Source organism: Camelus bactrianus, chromosome 1, assembly GCF_048773025.1.
Source record: "Camelus bactrianus isolate YW-2024 breed Bactrian camel chromosome 1, ASM4877302v1, whole genome shotgun sequence".
Lineage (NCBI taxonomy): Eukaryota > Metazoa > Chordata > Mammalia > Artiodactyla > Camelidae > Camelus > Camelus bactrianus.
Genome location: NC_133539.1, coordinates 92,287,181 through 92,309,356, shown reverse-complemented (window position 1 = coordinate 92,309,356; position 22,176 = coordinate 92,287,181). Strand labels below are relative to the sequence as shown.

General features: G+C 39.3%; 1 protein-coding gene across 1 annotated transcript in view; it reads left to right on the top strand.

Annotated features, from left to right (window-relative positions):
* Positions 1-2,575: 2,575 nt before the first annotated feature.
* Positions 2,576-22,176, top strand: part of TIPARP (TCDD inducible poly(ADP-ribose) polymerase) — a 28,120-nt gene continuing 8,519 nt past the window's right edge. Inside the window, exons 1-3 of the mRNA XM_010952024.3 lie at positions 2,576-2,821; positions 5,648-6,603; positions 21,361-21,529. Coding sequence (XP_010950326.1) covers positions 5,687-6,603; positions 21,361-21,529 — 1,086 coding nt within the window. The 5' untranslated portion in view covers positions 2,576-2,821; positions 5,648-5,686. The remainder of the gene's footprint in view (positions 2,822-5,647; positions 6,604-21,360; positions 21,530-22,176) is intronic.

Below are 22,176 nucleotides of genomic sequence, written 5' to 3'. Positions count from 1 at the left end.
AAGATCCAGAAATCCTGATGATGTTGGGTACTCCCCAGCAAGTGTGTCATTCCTCGTACGCTGGCACCAATATATATATGTATCTGCCTCAATACTAAAAAGTAATGGTGGATAGACAAGGTACTAGATGTTGGTAAAATTCCTATTCAGAAAGCAGAAAATGGAAACACATAGTGGTCACTAGTCCAAAGGACATCTCAAATCCTGTTGGATAATTAAAGCAAAGAATCAATGCCCTTGGTTAATCTGTCAGTTCCTGTTTCTCTTCTGTAGGAGGATCTTACTACTCCATTATATTCCAGAGGTCACATCTGAGGCAGACATTGTGGAGGATACATTTTCTGGAGCAGTAAAATTTTAGCAGTCTGAGGAGCCTACATCCAAGAGTGGTGAGTCCAGAATCTGGTGTCATTTTTCACTTTGAGCCAACTGACACCCTGAAAGCAATAGTAGAGAGGTTGAGTTACTCCTCAAGGAGAGTTACTGGGGGCAGTGGAGGGTGAAAAATAAATTGGAATTCCAAAGGGCTACACCCTGGGAGTAACTTTTAATTATTAATCCTTGATTGGATTAAGGTGATCTGCTCTTAATCTAAGCATCTTCCATTATTCACGGCCTTGGGCAATCCCCTCCCACATAGACTCTGAGCTTGGTCCTGTGACTTGCTTTGGACAATAGCATTATTAAGCATGATGCAAACAAAAGCTTGCACACTGAGGCTTGTCCTCTTGGAATGCTCCCTCTTAGAACCCTGAGAGGGTTCCATGCTTTAAGGAAGCCCAAGTTAGCCATACGAAGAAGCCATGTAGAGAAAAACCAGAGAACTCAGCCAACAGCCAGGCCCCAGCCATCTGAGCCACCTCAGTTGAGACCCCAGACATCATGGAGCAGAGATAAGCCACCTGCACCACTCCCTGACTGAATTCCTGAGCCAGAGAATCCAGAATTATGAGCATCTAAGAGTTGTTGTTTTAAGTTGTAAGTTTTGGAGTCATTTCTACACAGCAATAAATAACTGAAACACTACTAAAAGAATAAAAAATGTGTATAACAAATAACCTATTGTTGAGAGAGAATAGAATTTAAAATACTAAATCCAAAAGAAGGCATAAAAGGGAAGAAAAAGAACATAGGACAGTGAGACAAATAGCAAACAGTAAAATGGTAGATTTAAACTCAGATACTTGCTTCTGGGAAACTCCATAAATGTTTAGGCACAGACCAAGATTTTGTTGCAACACAATTTTTAAAGCCTGGAAATTATTTTACTTATTAGTCTCTGAATTATGCCCATGTCATTCCCACCTTGTCAAGACCCCCCTCCTTGTGCCACTTGAAATAAGTCTGCTGGGCGGATACTACCTTTAATCTATTCTTTGCTGTTGTGTCACCCAGCTTGGTTTAGAACACTTTTAAGAAAGGCTTAGAATAATATTTATTACTACCACCTCTTATTTTTTTTACAGGCTCCCATGTTTGGTAAGGTAATGGCTGGCATTTTTCAACCCAGAATGGCTCTACAGTTACGGTATTAAGTCACTTTAGATTTCAGGACACAGGAAGAGAGTATCTCTTTGCAATCTGTGTTCCCTTCCTGTCAGCTGTTGGGAATACAGCCACGATTAATTTTCTTTGATTATGATCAGGGCCTGCCCCCGCACCCCATATAGCAATTATACGAGTTTAGCATAGTGTTTCTTCCTCCACCACTGAAAAGCTATTCACTAGATAGGACCTACCATCCAGGGCATTTTACCAGAAAATATGGCAAATTCACATGCGATGTGTATTTCAGAAGTAAGTACATGGTGCTCTGCAAGCTCCATGTCTGGGCTGATCAGGACTGTAGTCTTAAGTCTCTATTGCACCCCCTGGCATGCAACAGGCATTGGACAAATATTTGATGAATAAATAAGTCACTACGTGTTTGTGGGCTTTAAAACACACAGACGCGCTTTTATCGTCAAAACCCCAAAGCTACGTTTCCCTCCTGCAATGCTGCGAATGTTTCCCGTGAAACAGGAATGCCCGCAACCAGGTCCGGCAAGCGCTGGCCCTGGTACATCGCCGGGCCTGCCCGTCCAGTACGGGGCGGGCGACCCCGTCTGGCCGCAGCAGCTCTAGCAGCCGATCGCCTCCTTTCCGGGTGGGCGGCGTCAGGAGCAGGAGGCCTTCTGTGAGGAGGCAAATAAACAAAAGCCAACCGCACAGAAACGGGTTGTTCCATTTCACATCCTCCCTGGGTTTCCTCCGAACAAAGTGACCCTCCATCTGTCCGCAGGAAGGTGGAGCCCGTCCCACACGGCTCACATCCCCTCCTCCCAGCCGCACAATCCTATACGCGTGCAGACACGGACCCTCTGGGTCCCAGCTGGTGGGGGAAGGACACGCCCCCTTCAGGGAGCACGCGGCCGCCGCACGCACACCTCGCGCGCGCCTCCCCGCCCGGGAGCGCGCACGCGCACGCGGGGGCGGGCCTCCTTCCCGGCACCCACTGAGCTCCCGGTCCCCTCACCCCACCCCACCCCTCTGCTGCTCAGGCTCCGCCTCCGCGACTGGGCTGCTGAGAGGAGGCGACCGGAAGCCACTTAAAAGCAGAGCTCGGGGTGACAGGCGAGCGAGCTGGAGCGGGAGTGCAGTCGCGGCTTTCTGCGCTCCCGGCGGCGGAATGGCCAGAGCGCCGCTCGCCGCGTCTTCGGCCTGCGACCCCTAGACGCCCGAGTCAGTCCTCCCCGCCGACCTCCTGGCGCGGACACTGCCCGCTAGCCGGCGGCGCCGCGACTCGCCCCCTTTGGTCCGGTCCCTCAGGCTGCCCGTTCAGGTAAAGGGCTCCGGGTGGGCTCCGAGGGGTCAATGAAGGACAGTAGCTGGGATGGCGGGCACGGAAGGGGGCGCCGGCCTCGCTGCCTGCTTTCACGGATCTGAGGTGATTGATGTTTAAATTTACTCGGATCTCGTCAATACCGGAGTGGCATCGGTTTACAGTTCTCAGTCACTTTGGGCCTCTGGCAGGTGTATAAATCAGAGTAAGACATCGAAGGGTTTAGTCAGGGGCGCCGGCGTCTCCCGATTCCCACTGGGTCAGGGCGGTTCGGGGGCGCGTCTACGCGGTAGCCTCCGTCAGGCAGACCCCAGCTCTCTGAGGGGGAGGGGGAGGGCGATTGAGGGGGAGGGCACGGCCGCTGAGGGGAGCCTTCCAGCGGACCCGCGTTCCGGCTGCAGCCAGAAGTTTGCAGACTGTTTTCAGATTAACTTCGAAGTCTTCGCCTTCCTTCTCGCCAGCCTGAGAAGCGCCCGCCGCGTTTCCCCTGCTCTTCTCGGGTCGGAGACTCGCGGGACGATCTTCTCGGGGAGGTCGGTGGAGGAGGAAAAGAAATTAACTGTGCAAGGCGCTGCGAGTGGCCTCTGGAAGAGAGGGCAGCCGGGCAGGGGTCGCTGGTTGAGAGGGGCTGGCCCGAGGGTTTAGCGGGGGCGCCCTGGCTGAGGGGCAGGCGGGATGCTCTGGAACACCCGGAACTGGCCGCGCTGCGCAGGAGTTGGTGCGACCCCCACGGCGCCCAGCTGCACAAACCGCCGCCGCCAGCAGGAGGCGTCGCTCGGACCCTGGCTAGGTCCCCGGAGTCCTGAGTTGGGAGGGGGCGGTTTCCAGGGACCGTGCGATGGGCCGGGAGTGCCCGAGAACCCGGGGGCATCACGAGGTGAAGGGTGGGGCGGTAGGTCGCCTGCAGCAGGGACTGGAGGAAGTGTCCTTCCAATCTTTATTTTTCTGTTATGCAAACTCATTGAGGAACTAGGTTCTAGTGACTTCCCCACTCCAGCCACTCCTCCAGTTCTCTGCCCTTTCTTCGGTTTTATTTCTGAGTTTGACAGAGGGCAAAAATAGGGAAAGTTGTAGCGTGTTTGTTTGCACCCGTGTAAATGAACTGGGTTTCGACTCTGTTTTGCCTTGATTGGGTGTGATAGGAATGGTGTGTGTGCGCGCGTGCGTGCGTGCGTGCGTGCGTGGGGGAAGGCACAGGCTGGTTTGGTGTGGTGGAGAGGGAATACCACAATCTGTGCCAATTGTGCCTTGAGGCAAGAGCACCAAATGATGAATAATAATTCCTGGCTTGGCTGCTTTCCAGTTGATTTATGTCTTATGTCAAGTCCCTCCTTCTTCATGAAGCTTCTCCTAACAATGCCAGCTCACACTGAACTCTCCTTTTTCTACCTTTTCTTTTGTACTTGCCATGTGCGCTAACACCTCGTTATATAATTTTTTAAAATTTTTTCTGAATTTGATTATTATGCATTTTACACAGGTAGATTTATGAATCTCTCCAGTTAGATGTCTAATATCCATTTTAATGGGGACTTAATTTTCTCATTTTGTTGGTATTGTTGAACCGTAGAGGCTCACAGAACTAGGTATTTAATAGGTGCTTTTTCTTCAGTAATTCAGCTCCAAAATATGGAGCATCCACTGTGTGCATTGTGCTAGGCACTGTACTGAGTACCTGGGATGCATACTTGATGAAGTCATGGGCCTTTGCATCAAGGATTTCTTTCAGTCTACTGGACAAGAGAGAAGAGGATTAGTTGCTCATCGCCACCCCTTTTCCACCTGGCACAATATTCAGTAAATATTTTCAGAATTAGTTAATGAATGCTAGATTGTGGAGGAGACACCATTTGTCATTTTACAAAGTTTTCTTTGCTTTTTACTCTAAGATCCAGTTTTTTTTTCAAGGGATCTGATTCTTTGAAGAAAGCACTTTTTTATTCTCTGAGTAGTTCATTAGGAATCTTAAATTTGATGTGTCTTGTTTTTTTATGTTATTTTTCTATAATATGCTTCATTTGTCTTTTGAAAAATATGTATGTTTCTGAGGACAAGGAGGCCCCTTTCTGTATTACGAAGTTGCGTTTGGTTTTTAAAACAATATGCGGTGGTTGTTGCTGATGTAGCTTCTGTTGCTAAACAAGTCCTGGTATTCTCCCTCCAGTAGTGGTAATGTTTTGGGGATTGCAAAAGTAGACTCTTAACATCCTTGGGGAATATATTGGAACTTTCTGAATCTAGAAATGCTTCAACAGGGTCCTGGCTTTCTCCCATATAACATTTTAATTGAGAGCCCGTTTCCTGAGTATATCCTCACACACCAAATTCACTGGTTAACTTTGAAATTTTTCCTGCATTTGATGAATTTTTTTTTTAACAAAGAAACAGTTTTTGTCACCTCAAGAGATAAGTGATACATAAACAACTGTGAAGAGAACCACAAAGCAGTGGAGATGTGGTTTCCCTGCTGTCATCAGACACACTTATTTCTACCCTTCACCCCCACTGTACCCTAGACTTACTGTAAAAATTCACACCCCGGCATAGTTACAAATCGTTATGTATTAAGTTCACAAATCAATGTCAAGAGCCTATTGGAAGATACTAACTGTCTTTCACCTTTACTTGTTGTGGACTTTTAAATAACTTTGGCTGCTTTGGAACCTTGATTTCTCAATAAAATTTAAAATTGACCTGTAAAAATGAAATATAGTATAAGAGGAATGATTTCAGGGACTTAGAGACTAAAACAAAACATGCTGATGAATGAATAGGATTTGGTTGTTGTCAGCTTGTAAATAATCATCTTCTTTCCTTTCCTGGTAGGATTTTTAGACTGAGGGGCAATTGGAGCTAATCCACACTATGGAAATGGAAACCACCGAACCTGAGCCAGGCTGTATAGTGCAGCCTCCCTCTCCTCCTGATGACTTTTCATGCCAAATGAGACTCTCTGAGAAGATCACTCCATTGAAGACCTGCTTTAAGAAAAAGGATCAGAAGAGATTGGGAACCGGAACCCTGAGGTCTTTGAGGCCAATATTAAACACTTTGCTAGAATCTGGCTCACTTGATGGGGTTTTTAGATCTAGAAACCAGAGTGCAGATGAGAGCAGCTTACATGAACCTTTGGTGAAAAAACCCTTGGAAATCAATCCATCATGTCCACCAGCAGAAAACAATATGTCTGTCCTGATTCCTGATGGGACAAATGTTGGGGGCCAAATATCAGAAGCCCATCCTCCCACTGATGCTCCAGAACAAGTGGTTCCAATCCAGGATCACAGCTTTCCACCAGAAACCATCAGTGGGACAGTGGCAGATTCTACAGCAGGACACTTCCAGACTGACCTTTTGCATCCAGTTTCAGGTGATGTTCCTGCTAGTCCTGACTGCATAGACAAAGTCATGGATTATGTTCCAGGGGTTTTCCAAGACAACAGTTTTACAATCCAGTACATTTTGGACACCAGTGATAAGTTGAGTACCGAGCTCTTTCAGGACAAAAGTGAGGAGGCTTCCCTTGACCTTGTGTTTGAGCTGGTGAACCAGCTACAGTACCACACTCACCAAGAGAATGGAATTGAAATTTGCATGGACTTTTTGCAAGGCACTTGTATTTATGGCAGGGATTGTTTGAAGCACCACACAGTCTTGCCATATCATTGGCAGGTCAAGAGGACAACTACTCAGAAGTGGCAGAGTGTATCCAATGATTCCCAGGAACACTTGGAAAGATTTTACTGTAACCCAGAGAATGATAGAATGAGAATGAAGTATGGGTATGTATTTATCACTGCTTTAAAGCTGTTGTTAAATCCTGCAGAGAAGGTAAAGAGCCTAAAACCTTAGTAGGGTGGTTTTTTTCAGGAGTAACCTAACAGGTTTTATTCTTTTTTCTACTGTTATTCTTTTGGCTGTATGCTATCCTGACTTTTTCATGGCAGTTGAATGCAGGCTATTTATCTAAGCAGACAATGAAGCTTTTATGATTTGAACAATTCAGATGTCACTCTGTGCAATATGTGTGTGACTGAGAAGTTGGATATACATTGAATGTTGTGAGTCAAATACTATTTTAATCACACAGGAGAGCTTGCTTTTGAAAGAAAATCCATGGAGAATCTTATAAAAAAATGAATGCCTAATTTATCTAATTGTAAAGTTTTGCATATTAAGTAGCTGCTATTTTTTTTTAAAGGAAAATAGTATTGTATGGAGATTTTTGTGGCCCTCTTTTCATTTTGAATGGTCCAAGCTGTTTTTTTCTGTGAATGATTCAGAAGTTTGAGAGGAACTTAAACATGCCCAAACATGTTAAATCTCTTTTTTTTTTACTTCCCTTAAAGCTTTTTACCATTAATTTTATTATTCTGTTTATCTTATACATAAAATAAATTGTTCCACAACTCGGTGTTTTTTTAAACCTTTAAAAGAGTCAGTTTTAACAGCGAGTGAAGGGAAGATTTATGTTAATGGATATGTTTATTTGTCATTTACATAAAAAAAGTTATCCTCATTTTTTTTGTAGGAAAGACTGTATATAAATAATTTGGCTCTTTTAGTATGGATGTCCAAGCATTATTCACTGATAAGGAACTGAAATTTCCACATTTGAATTCTTCTTTAATGCACTTGAAAGTGGAGAAAATGATAGTTGCCACATATAAAGTTGCTAGTGCAAAAATGGCTCTATCATAAGCATTAATCTTTGTTTTCCTAAGTTGTTTCTTCTTAGTGTAAAAGGACTTAAATAAGAGACTAACTATCCTAGCCCAGAAGGTCAGGAGAAAAACTTTCTTGAGAGTCATCTTTGTTCACAGAAAAGTTGGGTTACACTACCCAAGTGTCTGGAGAGTCAGCAAGGCGAATGGTGGCAGTGAACCATTCCCGTGTTGTCTAATTCTATTAGTTTTGATGTTAACCTTCCGTGTTCTAACACAGTGCCAGAATGTTGTTGGCATTACAGAAACCTGGTCTTTGTTTTTTAACTTTGCTTTCTCCCACTTAGTATTAGGTAAGTAATTTTCTTTGAATATTTCCATTATATAGTACACAGATCTGTGTGTCTTTTTAGCAACTTAATTATCATGAAACTAAAACTTTGCATCTTGTGTTTCAGAAGGGACTTGTAGAACAGGATCAGGAAACAATATAAAGCCCACGTTTAAAGCAGTATTATATAGAAGACCCCTTGGTATGAAAGTAAAGATTATATCAGGAATGTAGTTTTCCTGATCATAAATGTGTTCTCTTGATAATATAATGCATTCAAGTACTTGGGTAGCAAAATTCTCAGATTGTATAATAAAGCTAAGTACTTTTGACTTATTTTTTTAAGCCAGCATTGGAAGAGAGAAAAGTGTTTTCCATTTTATCTTAAAAATCTTTTTAATAAGGTATTGTCCAAAATCTCTGTTGCCCATGAGCTAGCCATTCTGATTGGTATGTCAAGGGTAATTAATTTTATATACTCTCAAAGCCACTCTAATCCTTCCATCTCCAGATTGCAGAACTGTGCTGAACAGTGACCTCCCATTTCACTCTTATGAAGCAAATTCCCAGTCTGCTGAGTACTTTAGCATCTTGGTACATTAAGTTTCTATCTGTTTGAATTGGTCAGGAGGAAACTAGTAGGATTATTGCCCAACACATAACGTTGTTACCATGAGCAAGGCAAGAAATGTATTTTGATCCCAGAAAATTCAGGAACTCTGAGGTGAGCAGCATATTGAATATTTTATCCTTTGGTGAAATTTCTTTGCTGAATAGTAGACATAGATAAAAGCCTATTTACATGCATTGCTGGATCAGTTATAAAGTTGTTGCAGTGGGCGCTTAATTTCCAAATCAGTTTTAATGAAGTAAACGATTTTTTTTTGACACTTGAGAGGAAAGGTATGAGTGAGTTATTATAATTACTATTGCTGCTGCTACACTGTTAATGGTAGTAAGTGGTCCTGCCCTGATAAAAATAGCAAAAAATATTAACTGTTAATTACTATTAAAGTGAAGTACTCCATGGATGACTACAGTAAGAAATGTTATAAGATTGTAGATAGCTAAGTGTCAAAAATTAGGCTTTTAGGAAGTTGACCTGTGGTCATTGCAACCTGGTTTTCCTTGTATTCCAAAGCGATGTTGTGTTTCCTGGCAACAAGATGCAGATAACGGCATGTTGAGCCTTGCTGAGAGATTCACAAACAAGCTGGAGCAGCCCAGGTTCACATGGTTACCACATTATTTGGCTAAAGCTATTAATCTCTGTGGTCAGGCCTGTAAAGCTGGTCTATCTGTGCAGATTGCACATAACCAGGAAGTGTGTGTTCAGCTGTGTATATGTCCAAGTCAAACCCAGCAGTCTTTGGATTCAGGAATAACGAATGGCAGTTGTTTATCCCACTTGTTTTCAGCAGTTTATATGACTTGGTATATCATTATTATATACTACACCAATAATAGTTCATTGTGTGTGGAACTTGGGGAAAGTTCATAGTTCTGAGTCTCTAGCAGAGACAGAAGTTCATAGTTTGAAACTGTGTAGATAAAATTTGTGTTTGCAAATGTGTTGGATTTAACACCAAAGTTTATTCAAATTAGATGTGTCAGTGTTCATTTTATTCTCAAGAATGATTGGGAGGAAAAGTTGATCTGCATAAGTTCACAGGTCCCTTCCAACTCTTTTAGTCAAAATACTTAGATTCTAAAAACATATAAAAGAGGATTTCAATAATAAAAATGCTTAATTGGTTTATTATAATGAAATTATTTTAATTATTCTTTTCCAATTTTGCCTTCATCCCAAATTATGATGTCATCCCATTTTTCTTTCTCAGTGCATTTATACATCTGCAAACCTTTATTGCCAACATCAACTGGAAACTAGTTGTATGTATGAACTCCCCATATTTAGATGCCAAGGCTTTGGAGAATTTCCAAATTCCAAATATGCAGTTAAGAAAACAACATCAAATGTTGTGTTTTCGATTAAGCAAACATAGTCTCTGACAGTTTAGGCGCTCATCCTTAGTAGAAAATGATACTGAGTGGCAGGACTAAGCAGTTTTTAAAGGGTCTCACTGTGCAGAATACAGTTATGGATAATTGAAATTGTGGAGGATGTGCAAATCTCCCTTTAGCAGCTGAGATCACCACTGGTTTTCACATTACATTCATTTTAAAATGTGCCAGAATAGTCTAGTTATCACCCGTAAGAAAGAGGCACTGTGCTGATCTTATTTTGGAGTTAATCTGCAGGTGAAAATATGACCAGTGATATGTCCAATTCTGAATTTCCTAGAAAGGAGGGAGCATAAAGGAGGGATTAATTTTTCTCAGAAGACGGTGTTCTTGTCTCCTCTTTAGAATTAAAACTGGTTGATTAAAGAAGGAATTTTACTTACTAAAGCTTAAGCTTAGCGTGTTGTCATAGCCTTAGTTCATTAGTGTTGAGTGATTTTGATTGCTAACTGCCCTTAGAAGTTTTTGTTTTTGTTTTTGTTTTTTTAATCTGTCCAAGGGACAGTACCATTAGAAGACTTCACAGGAACTCTGTAAAAGAAGACAAGGAGAATTGCATATTAATGATAATAAAGAGCATATGTTATTCTCTATGACTTGCAGAGTGGATTATCTAAAGCAGAGCAAGCTCCTGACTGAACTCTACTGGAATAGTTAAATTAGCCAAGTTAGCTCTGGCTTGCACAGCTGTGATGATGTATGAACTAACTCATTATGTGTTATTGATAATGCTGGAGAGAGGAGAACAGCTGAAGCTTACTATGCCTTGTGACTTTTGGTATTTCTTGAATATACACAGCTGGATGAGTTTGAATTTATTTAAAAAATTCCTGCCTAAGAGAAAGAGAGAGCTCCATAAGCAAGAACTGTGTTTGAAGTGACTTTCAAAATGTGTGCCTTGTGTTTTAGGATAAAGCAATCCAATGAATTATTTTTTGTACCTCTTTATGATGCTATTTACATATGAAATAAAACTAATTGGCTTCTGTCTGTACTAATCCAGAGAAGTTAGTGGGGCTGTGTAAAGCTGTCATCAGAATCAATAGCAATCATTCATTTATTTCCCTTCTGATTTTGTCAATAAGCAGATTAGACTTTTTGAAGCAGCTGTCACCTGGCTTCAGGTTGGGGTCAGTCTGTTCCTGATGTATTCATGGTAATGAAAATGAACCTTGTAGAAAGCAAAGATGTATAACTTTTAAATCAAGACAGTTGGAGGAAACAGCTTATCAGGTTATCTGGCAGTTCCTAAAAATAATTGCCTGACTTACGCATTTTCTCATTGAGTCGACAATACAGCTTTTACTTTCTATTGTAAATAAACAGAGGGAAAAGTAATAACTCTGTTCAACATTTAAAACTTCATTCTTCATATGTGAACATGCAAAAAATGCAACTTTTGACTGATTATTGTGTCCCTGTAAAATTATTTCCTATTGTTACACTAGAATTTCTAGATTTGCATTCTAAATTCATAAATTCCATCTGTGCATCTTTGATGTTAGTGATCCTTAGTTTCATATTGGTATTTGGGGGCTATTTCTAAAGGGTGCGAAGCAGTATGTAGCCCTTCGCAAACCTTGACTACTCAAGGAATAATAAAATCCAGCCATTCCAGATTGTGACTATTTTCTTATGGTCTCTTTTGTATCTTATCCTCTGATCTGAGACCACCAGATTCTGCATCCTTCGTCTGATCATACTTTAACCTGGTAATAATTTTGGTCATATTTTCATTAGGACCTCTGAGGTCCTCTTAACCTAGGTTAGCAGTCTTTGATAATTGCCAGTATCCTGTTTGTGAGTTGCAGTTGTCTTTTTGTGGAAGGAAAGCATAAATATTTTTGAGTCACAGGATGATTCTTGATTATTCTAGAACAACTTTCTATAAGGTTGGTTCAATTTGGACACTGGCAAGTTTTGCAAGAAACTCCCTTTGTAAAAGCAGTAGAGTTTCTCTTTTAAAATAAATCTGGAAGCTTTAAGTCAAAATGAAGTGAATTTGAGTGATTTTTGTATCCTTGGAAGATATCAAAGTGCTGAGGGTTGAGCCATTTTGTGTTTCATTCTGGGCTTAAAATCATTAGGTAATAGCTTAAGATCTTACGGTGAACTGTACTTTGCAAGGCCGTAAACAGAAACTGTACAAAAGAATAAAATACTTCTATTAAAGTTCACCATTTCTAGGAGCAAACAGGTCACATTTCTAGATACGAAGGAACTCCTTTAACAAAATCAGATAGTACTTTTATATTTATAGATTACTTATGGCAGTGCTTTCTAGGGACCAGGGATCATACTGCACAGACTCACCTCTGTTTAAAATCCCTGTAAGTGTTAAACCTAATCCAGCCCAATCCCTAACACATTAACTGAAAGCCTTGAATTTCTAGTGTAGACGAATTCCTTGTTAATAGGGGGATTTGAAATTACAAGGGATAGGTTCTAAAATACATTTTGAAATCTTTGAAAATAAAGAATTTTATGTAAAAATAAATTCCACTTATTCAACTTGGTAGTTTGAAAGATTTATACTCAGGTTTTGCAAAAGATAGTATCACAATCTTGTGATAGTATAACCAAGTCTGTGATCAAGAACTCAAATATTAGAAGTTGATTACATTAATAAACTTCTCATTGTGAAACTTCCAATTTTCCTTGCTGACTTAGCCAGTTACTGTTGCTAAGACAAGCATAGAAGGGAGTTAACTAAGCATTCGTATTTGCCATGTCTACACAACAAAATATTGCCTGTCTCCTTGATCTTTCTCTGCTATGTGTTGTTTACTTCCTGGTAACACCCACTTGACCAGTAAAGAACCTCTGCATGGTCTTCACAATGAGAGGATAAGCCTGTATGCAAGTGAGAATGCTAGAGGGACTGTTTTTCACATTCTGCAGAAAACAGGGATTTGTGAATGTGTGTGCCACAAAATATCATGTAAGAAGTGTATTAGAATCCCACGTGACTTAAGTTTGAGAAAGAGTTCGGGAAATTTGAATTCTTCATGCAAATGGATATCCTTTGTTTTGGTGCTGTTGCTTTTGAGCATAGGGAAGGATTTATGAATAGTCTTGTGTTGAAACTGCACTTAACAATGATTGGACAATATTTTTAGGCCACATTTACAGGAATTTCTCTATTACATTAATTTTTTTCTCTTTTTGGATTAAGAGATTCTTAAACTGTTCCTTCTCATTTGACATACAGCCATAGAGTTTTGTGTGACATCCTTTGCTCTTAAGTTTTTACCAGCGTTGAATAGTCAGTGAAAAATGGCAGGAGTAGGGGCCCAAGGGTGAACTTTGCTTGCAGTTTTAGTGCATGTGCTTTCAGAATCTGGCCTGCACCTTGTGATCTTCACAGCTTCTGCAGCTGATCAGGGCGTAGTGAGGGCAAATGGCACAAAATACTCTAAATAATTTCCTGCTGCGGTTGGTCTTTGGTTTCTTACTGTCACCTGGCTTCGCTCTTTCATTTCCAGGCGTTGTGAGAATAAAATAAGCACAGGAGAAATACTCAGTTTGCCTTCCAAGGTAATAAAAGACATCCTTGAATGGGGGTAGAGTATGTGAAACAGAAGGAACTTTGCTTGCTTGCTTTCTGATGTTCAGATTGTCCAAAGGCTGCCACACATCAGAAGCACTATATAAAGTGTTCTACAATTAATTTGTTACTAAAAAATAATTTAGGCTATCTTAACTAATTGATAAAGTTGGAAGAGAAACTTCGTTTTGCAGAATCCATCTCCTGTAGGAATAGTTATTGGCTTAAGACACTGTTGGAAGGTTTTGTGGTCATAGTTTACAAAAACTAGACAATAAAAAAAATTATCTCTTAATATATTTTTTGTAGAAAGTCTTTTTTTTCTTTCAGAACTTTGTTTCAAAAACTTTTAGGGAGTGATAATTCTTTATATAGTTTGTATACATTCAGATCTTTCATGCTTATTATGAGAACCCAGATATAAGGAACTTCTTATAAGTATATTTTTAACTTGGTCATTTATCAGTTAGTTTATTTGTGCTAATTGGGGGAAAAGACAAGACAAAACTGAGAAAATTCTAAATAAAAACTTTTTAAAAGGAGATGTTTATAATTTAAAAAGCCAACCCAGAAATAAATTAAGCTAATAGGTTGTATCTTACTAGGGGTTATTAGAGGATATATTTTATGATAATTATTTATAATTAGTATTTAATTTATGTGTAATGAGTTCTGAATTGTTTGAGGTTATTTAAAAACAATTACTTTTAATTAATCTTAGCATTTGCATACAACTGATTTTATAATTATGTAGAAGAGTTTTATAAACATATATTTCAGCCCTCTTTAAATATTGTCAAATTCTATATCCACAAAATTTAATTAATCAGCAAGTATATGGCAGACTTTTTTTATTGTCTACTTTGAGGGAAGATAGAAACCTGTCGGTTTTAAAAATATTTCACTTAACAAAGGGATTTACTCATCTTCATAAAAAGCAATAACTGCATAATTTAAGGTAGTATAAGGCATGATACACATTTTTTAAATCTGTTGTGCACTTTCTATCCCAGCTGTTCTTGTAGAAATTAAGTTTCACTTCCTCTTCAGGCTATGGTTGAGAAGTACGTCTCATTTAAGTTACCTTCTAGGAGTCTCAGGACATGTGACTGAACTTGGATAAAAGTTAAGGCTGTATGACATTTCTCATGTCTTCAGGGTGCAAAATTTAATCCTGCACCTCCATAAATAGATACCAGTGAGGTCTTCTGATCTTATAATTTTTATTTATGAAAGATTTTAGGCTTATCCACATCTTATTAAAAAGTTCTTCTGTATTCTCTGCTTTGATCCAATAGTTTTGTAGTTAAAAAAAAAAAAGCCCAACATAACAGTATTTTAGTAGGTTCTCTTCGTCAAGTGGATATGGTAATTTGCTTTAAGTGATTGCATGGGGTGGTGGGGACATCAGTGTATGATATGATTTCTTAGGGGTTCAGGAAACATTTAGATTTACTCAAATGGCCATGTCTTAGTACAAAGTTTTTTGAAAATAAACAGTATTATGTGTCTGTTTAGTTCCCCATGTGCTTTTGGAGACTACAGAATTACAAAAGCTTAAAAACAAGGTATATCCTTTCACTTATAAAACCTACCTGCCTGCCTTTTTTTTTTTTTTTTCCTATTCTTAGCCTCTCATTTATATTTCACTGTGTTCACTTCTAGAATCAATGTAACACCAGACATTAGATGTCTAACAATTTATAAATCAAATATGGGATTTAGCATACAAGTAAATGTGATTGCACCAGCATCCACTCAATAACTTACTGCTTCTCATTCACCTGTGTCCAAGGGATCCTAGGAGGGACCGAGAGAGCAGCATACACAGAAGTTTGCCCTAAGAAAGCTGGTCCCCAGGAGCTCATTGTATCTTAGAGTGGGGAATTGTTTTTCCTAACCAAAAGTCTTTTGAGGTAAATCTGTGATCCAAGTTTGGTATTAATTGTTTTACAGAACAATCTAAGTCTCAGTGATCCTGCCCTGGTTAAGTCAAGGTCTTCGTAGAGGGGGGCAGATATAATTGAGAGTCAACATTTGATTCTTAGCCTGCACATAACTACAGAGTGTAAACTCCCAATTTTGATTTGTAGGTATGTCTGTGTCTATAGCTACTTTTGGATACAAAGGGGAAAACCCAGTATTACCAGGATCCAATATCATAGTCTAAAAGTTAAGAAGACAATTTTAACCTCTGGTAAATACTGAAAGGTGTTGCTTTGCTTGCAAGCAACATACAAAGATAAATCTTATTGCGTTCCCCAACAGCTTTGTGCTATTTATTTGAGTTGATGTTAGCAAAAAAATCTTAATTAGTAACAGAATAAATGACAGTTACTATGCTTCTAGAGCAGAAAGTTAAGAGTACATAGTCCTCTGAAGTTTAATAACTACACTGCTTTCACAAAATATGTTGGTATTATGTATGCTGTGGCTTTGATTCTCAACACCTTGTAACGTATTTGAAGGGCTATATAAGCTGCCAGATATTCTAGCATTGTAAATGAGTTCCTGGAAACATCAAAGCCAGGTATCAAAAGCCAGCTATATTTTGTGCGCCTGTGAAATTTCTTTAGCAGCAGCAAAGATACCCCATCTGTCATGCCTGTCTCAAGTCTGTAGCAGAAGAGCCTAAATACTCTCCGTACTGCATTTGATCTTTATCCTTCTGTCATTGTGACCCTCATTTTGGGGAGATATTTTCACTTTACATCATAGTAATAAATAATTATGTATGGTTAATCCACCTGATTGCAGGGGGTGTTAATTAGTTTGAGGTCACAGATTTATCCTTGTAGAAACTAGTTAACTCTTACAGGCAGGAAGCCAAGGTTTCGAAGTCTAACCCATCTGGTTAAAACTGTACAAACTAATGTCCAGAAAACTTTATATTTCACTGACCTTTGCTAAAGTCTGAATTCTATATTTTGTTTGCATCATCTTCCCTCTTAAATGTGTTTCATCTCCTGCATTTCCTGTCTCACTTAATGGCACCATTATCCAGTCACCCACATCAGAACATGGGACACATCCTGGACTCTTCTCACTCCCTTCAGCCCCACATGTAATCATCCTCCATGCAGTTAGATTCTCACTCTTAAATACCTCTCAAATCATCTCCACTGTTGCCTCCTTAGTTCTCTACCATCATTTGTCTCACGTGCAATTCTGGTAGCTATAGATGGCTAACCATAAAATAATAAATATTAATGATAAATAAATATGCTAATAAGTATTTAGCCTGTCTCCACTCTTCCCCCACCTTTCACCACCTTTCACCACCAAAAATAAATCAACCAGTCCTCCATACTACTACTGTTGAAGTGACCTTTATAAAAGGCAAGTCTGAACCTTGCCGAAACTTTTCCAGTGATCCCTGCTGCCCACAGAATCAAGTCCTAACCTCTTAACCCCATACAAAGCTCTTTAGCATCTGGCCCGAGCCAACCTACCCAGTCCAGTCTTGTCATCCTGTTCACACACACATGCATCCTGACTTACCACACAAATTTCATGTGCTGCTCCTTCTTGAATGTCTTGTTCCTCACTTAGTTCACTTTTACACGTCAGTCACTCTGCGTGTAGTGTCCTGCCTCCCACTGTCTGTCTGGTGGCCAGCCAAACTTGGCTCTCATTTCATCCACTCTGAGACACCTTCCTTGACCACTTTTCGTGACCCCTTTCCCAGGAGAGGTAGACCCTTTGCCTCTGGATTGTTCTCAGACCACATTAGTGCCGCATTTCACACAGTGCCACAGGGTTTTCTTGTCTCTCTTGCTTTCTTCCACTGACTCTGGCATTTTGCCTTTTTCATCTTCTTATCCCCAACACGTAGCCCAGTGCCTAATCAATATGTCTACTTAAGATTACTGTTATTTGTTTTCATGTCACATTTTTGTCTTGGCTTCAAGCAATTTACAAATAGAAAAACTGCCTAAAATGGTTACAGTCTACTGAGCTCCCAAATGCAGAATCCCAGGAACTATTTATCTAGCAAAGAAATCATTTTCTTACTAATTTGTTACATACAGCAAATATTTCCTTTAATAGTTTTGGTTTTTATTACAGCTGTATCATATTGTAGGACCTTTTTAGTATCTGAAATATACATAAATGAAATGATGGTGTATGGGGCTTACTGTCTGACTTAGTGTGGGTGTTGGTGCTCTGTGCGTTGATAATGTATGTTGGAAATGTTGGTATGTCAAGCTATTTGTTGAGTAGGAAGAGAACCATTGTTTTAAAGCATCTAAATTATGAGAATGGCTGTCCTTTTCAGAATTTTAAATTAGTTTTATATTAGGATTCTTATATTGGTATGTGGTGGTGTGTTTGTTGGTGAAGCAAATAGAAACAGAATTGTTAATATTTCAGCAGTTCAAGTTCATTCTTCCCTTTGAAGCAAAAATCAGCAGTCTGTCACAAGATTTTTTTTCTAATTCATCATGATAGGGTTATATTTTGGGTAAATCAAGGTTGATTGGTATAGCCACATGATATATTTAACCAAATCTAAACCCTGCTCCAGAGTGGCTGTCTCCCATTACTCACTCTTTTCTGGCCATCCCTCTGTAGGGCTGCCCTTAAGTCAGATCAGGTTCCCATCTGCCAGGATGATTGCACCCTGCCTTTACAGAGCCCTGTGCTCCCCTCTACCCCAACCCCTATCTCTAGTACTGTCTCTGTTGCTCTGTTTTTAATATCCTGGGGTTGTTTTTTGTTGTTTTACTACTTTTTTTTTTTTAAAGTTTACTACTTTGACCCTTTATCACCATCTGCTTAATACTCTAAATTCCTACCCATATTTGAGGCTCTGAGACCCTGAACTTACCCCCTTAGCTCATGGCCTGGCACCTCTCACAGTGCCTGTTATACCCTCTTACACATACTCTCATCTCTTGTGTGCCCCCTGTTCAGAAGGTTTCCTTCTCCAACTTTCTGTTCTGCTCCTGTCCTTCCCTGTCCCCACTCTTCTTCCAAGAAGCAAAGTGCTTGAAGAACTCTTTTTCTTCTTGTTCTTCCACACAACCTTTACTTACTGGTGATATTTCCTATTAAACTGCTCCTAAAATTCTTTCTCTCACAGAAAACTATCTTGGATTGATACTCTAAAGCCTCTTACTTTTCCTGACCTTTGTCCATTCCTGGAGGAGTAACCACCTCCTCTCCCATAATGCTGCATGCCTATTCTTTGTCCTCTCATTCCCAGAATTTACTTGCCACCACCGAGTTTAGAGAGGCAGATGTACCACTTCTTTGGTTTTACATTTTGTTATTTCTCTCTTGAAGCCTCTGGAGCCAGGGACTACATCTGTTTAGTTCTTTGTGTTGCCTAATACAGCCCACCATCACCATTTCCACACACACAGCTCCTGACTGCTTTCTGATAATATGAAACAATGGTTTGATAAGAGTAGTGGATGTTGAACATTTGGCATTCACATTGCATGAATTTTATACTGATGCAGATTGAGGAGAATAGACACTCTTGGCTTTGGATGTTGTAAGCATTTCTTGTTTAAGGGAGAGCAGGTGGTAAAATTAATCTTATAAAAAGATAATTTAATGTTTTTCAGATTTTTTGTTTTGTCTCTGTTGAGTCTAGAAAAGCATATTGAAAATCAGAGTTAAAACAGTACTTTGATACATCAATCCACAGAACAGTTCATTGTAGTAAATTAGGATTTGTCGTGGAAGTTTCATAATGCCCGAAGGACTGAAATGCACTGAGAATGTAGCACAGGCTGCAGCTTTAGATGTCTTTCTCATGCAAATCATTATCTATGAAGTCTTAATAATACAGGCATAAACAGAAATTGTTAGAGCGATGTCCAGAATAAAATCTGATACTTTAATAGCAAAAAGCGTTGGTGTTTATATTATAATGTATGTTAACATAATGACTGTTCTTCTTAGAACTCCTTAAAGAAAATAGTGAGATTTGTTAACTCATAATTGGGAACAGTTACTGGGAAATAAACTTAAAATGGGAAAATCTGTTTAGAAACTGGAAATGATGTTAAGAGGGAGAAAGAGGTTAATATCTGTCTACTCATTGATAGCATCAGATTCTCCTAAGGGTAAAGAAAAATTATTTAAAGCAACTTGATGTGAAGTTTAATTTAGGCATAGGAGTTCCAGTTTTCATTGTTTATCTTTTTTGAAGAATTTTCCAGACCTTTTTTTTAATTAAATATTCCTATTTACCATAAGTAATTTTAAACAAAGCGATGCTCAGATATGATTTAAACTACATTTTATTGTCTTGTTCCCATTTCACACTTAATTAAAACTGTATGTTCCTTTTAATACTACATCCTAATGGGATGAAATTAGGCATCCTAATCCTAACTTGAAGTTATGCAAGAAATTAGGATTTTTGGCAGCTCTTTAGGAATTTTTAAAGGAATGTACTGCTTTTTACAGTAACTTATGTGCTCCGTGGCACCATTAATTGGTGTATGACTTGAGGGGTTTGTTTTTGTTGTTTTTCCAAATAGAACCTGATTCACAAATTATGAACATTGGGATGGAGGGTGGGAAATACTTTCTTTCCTTCATATTTGCCAGGGGTGTTTAGTGAGAGATGTTAATAGGTATTCATGGGTAAAAGGGAAGCGTTGTTATAGCTTTTAGAATATTTATAGTCCTCATCATGGTACTTCAGTATCGACCTTAGCATATTAAAGGGACTGGGGAGTGTCTACAGTAAGTAAATTGAAAATCTTGGTTACACAAAGTTAAACAAACTTGATCACAGAATGCTTTTTGCATAGAGTACCTATTAACAGTCCTTGAAAAAAGTGTTCCAAGAATAGAGTCTAGGGTGTCACACTAACCAGCAAAACCCATAGGTCTGAATTAATACCCTTTTCGAAATCGTAATTTACAGCAAGGAAGTAAGTTAATTATTGGGACTATCTGTCCAAACACCTAATTGCACAAGAACCAGTTGTTCTGAGTGCCACTGGATCTGGAGTATGTGGTTATGTGTTACAGATATTCACTTAGAAATCTGTGGGAAAGCCGGAAAAATGTATTTGGAAACTTGGTCACTCTGCTGATACTTGTGATGTTGTTTTATGATTTTTTTTATGTTTTCTTAAGGAAATTTTGAAATATACACAAAGAGAATGCAGTGAACATTTTGCCAGTTACTTAAAATAATGGTTCAGATGTTTCAAACACTAGATGAAGTTCCATTAAAAAAGAAGCACAAAATTTTTGGACCACTATAAGTTAATTTTTCAAATGGTTCTGATTTATATAGGGGGACTCCACCCTACCCCACCCCCAAATGTATTGAGGTGTTTGTAAAGTGCTGGTTCAGGAGCAGCAGACCAAATAATGACTAAAATATTCTCATAGCTAAACTTCATAATAATCTACACTATTTCATCATGTTTTGTCAATTTTTTCCACCCACAGGATAAAAGATAATATTGATGTTGGGTAGATTAGCAGTACTCGCCTCATCTGGGATCATTTTATTTTTCCCATCTTTAGTTCTCCTGTCTTTCATCAGGCAATATTGTGTATTCCTGTTGGTTTAGGTAAACTGATGCCTCTGGAAAAAAGACAAGCCTCAAGTGAAGTTTCTTTTGTTTCTCTGTCTGCTTTCTGTCAGCTTCATCCTAAAACTGATTCCCTGATTGGCTGAGGCCAGGCTTGGCTCATCCCACTTTTGGTGGCGAGCATGAGATTATGTTGATTGGTTTAGGCCAGTGATGCTGTGAGATAGAATCAATCGTGTAATGATGCATGACCTGGAAGTTTTGGTCTTGTTAAGTAAAGGCACCTAGGAAATGGAGAAGCCACCAGTAATGATGTCCTTTCACTCCAAATAAGACAAGTTTTGAAAATTCTGTAATATGCTATACTAGATACTTTTAATGTCTGATGAAATGTTTAGATATTTCTATTTTGCAAATATATTGATACTAACAATTCATTTTTTCTTGGGTCTTTTTAGAGGACAAGAGTTTTGGGCAGATTTGAATGCCATGAATGTGTACGAAACAGCTGAATTTGACCAACTACGAAGGCTGTCCACACCACCTTCTAGCAATGTCAACTCTGTTTACCACACAGTCTGGAAATTCTTCTGCAGGGACCACTTTGGATGGAGAGAGTATCCTGAGGTATTTACAGGTTCTTTTTCCCCAAAGTGCATTTAAATTTTTTTGTGTTTCACTGTTCATTTCCAACAATGACTAGACAGAACCACAAATCAAAGAGCTTAAATAGATGTAAAACTGAGTCTCGTTGATATAAGTAACACTTATTTTTCCTCAATTTTTCTGAAAATGTAATTCTTTTGATTAATCTCCTGGAATCCATAAATAGAATACTAATATTATCAGAAAATGCTTTTCCCAGTATCTTATACTGTAGAGACTAAGTACTTACAGTGGTAAGTACTCAGACTCGGTGCCGCCTTTGGAGTAATTTAATGAGATGAGCACTGGTGTAACTTTTGGCTGTGTCTGGCTCCTAGTGATTAGATCATGTGTTACACTTGGCATTTCAGAAGTCTAGTGGGAAACAATCACTCTTAAGCCCCTGGAAGAAGTACTTGAAAATGTTTATTGAGCTGTGGTCAGGCAAATCGGTCATTTAAAATTCTATCACATGTGCACATGCATCCTTAGCCTGAGATGGTAAGAATAGCTTATCAGTCACAAAGCAAGGTTTTAAAATTATGGTGGCTACTTTGCCTCTGAATGAGAATTCTAAGTCACGTTTAAACACCCTGAAATGGACTTTAGAGATTAATTTCACATTTCAA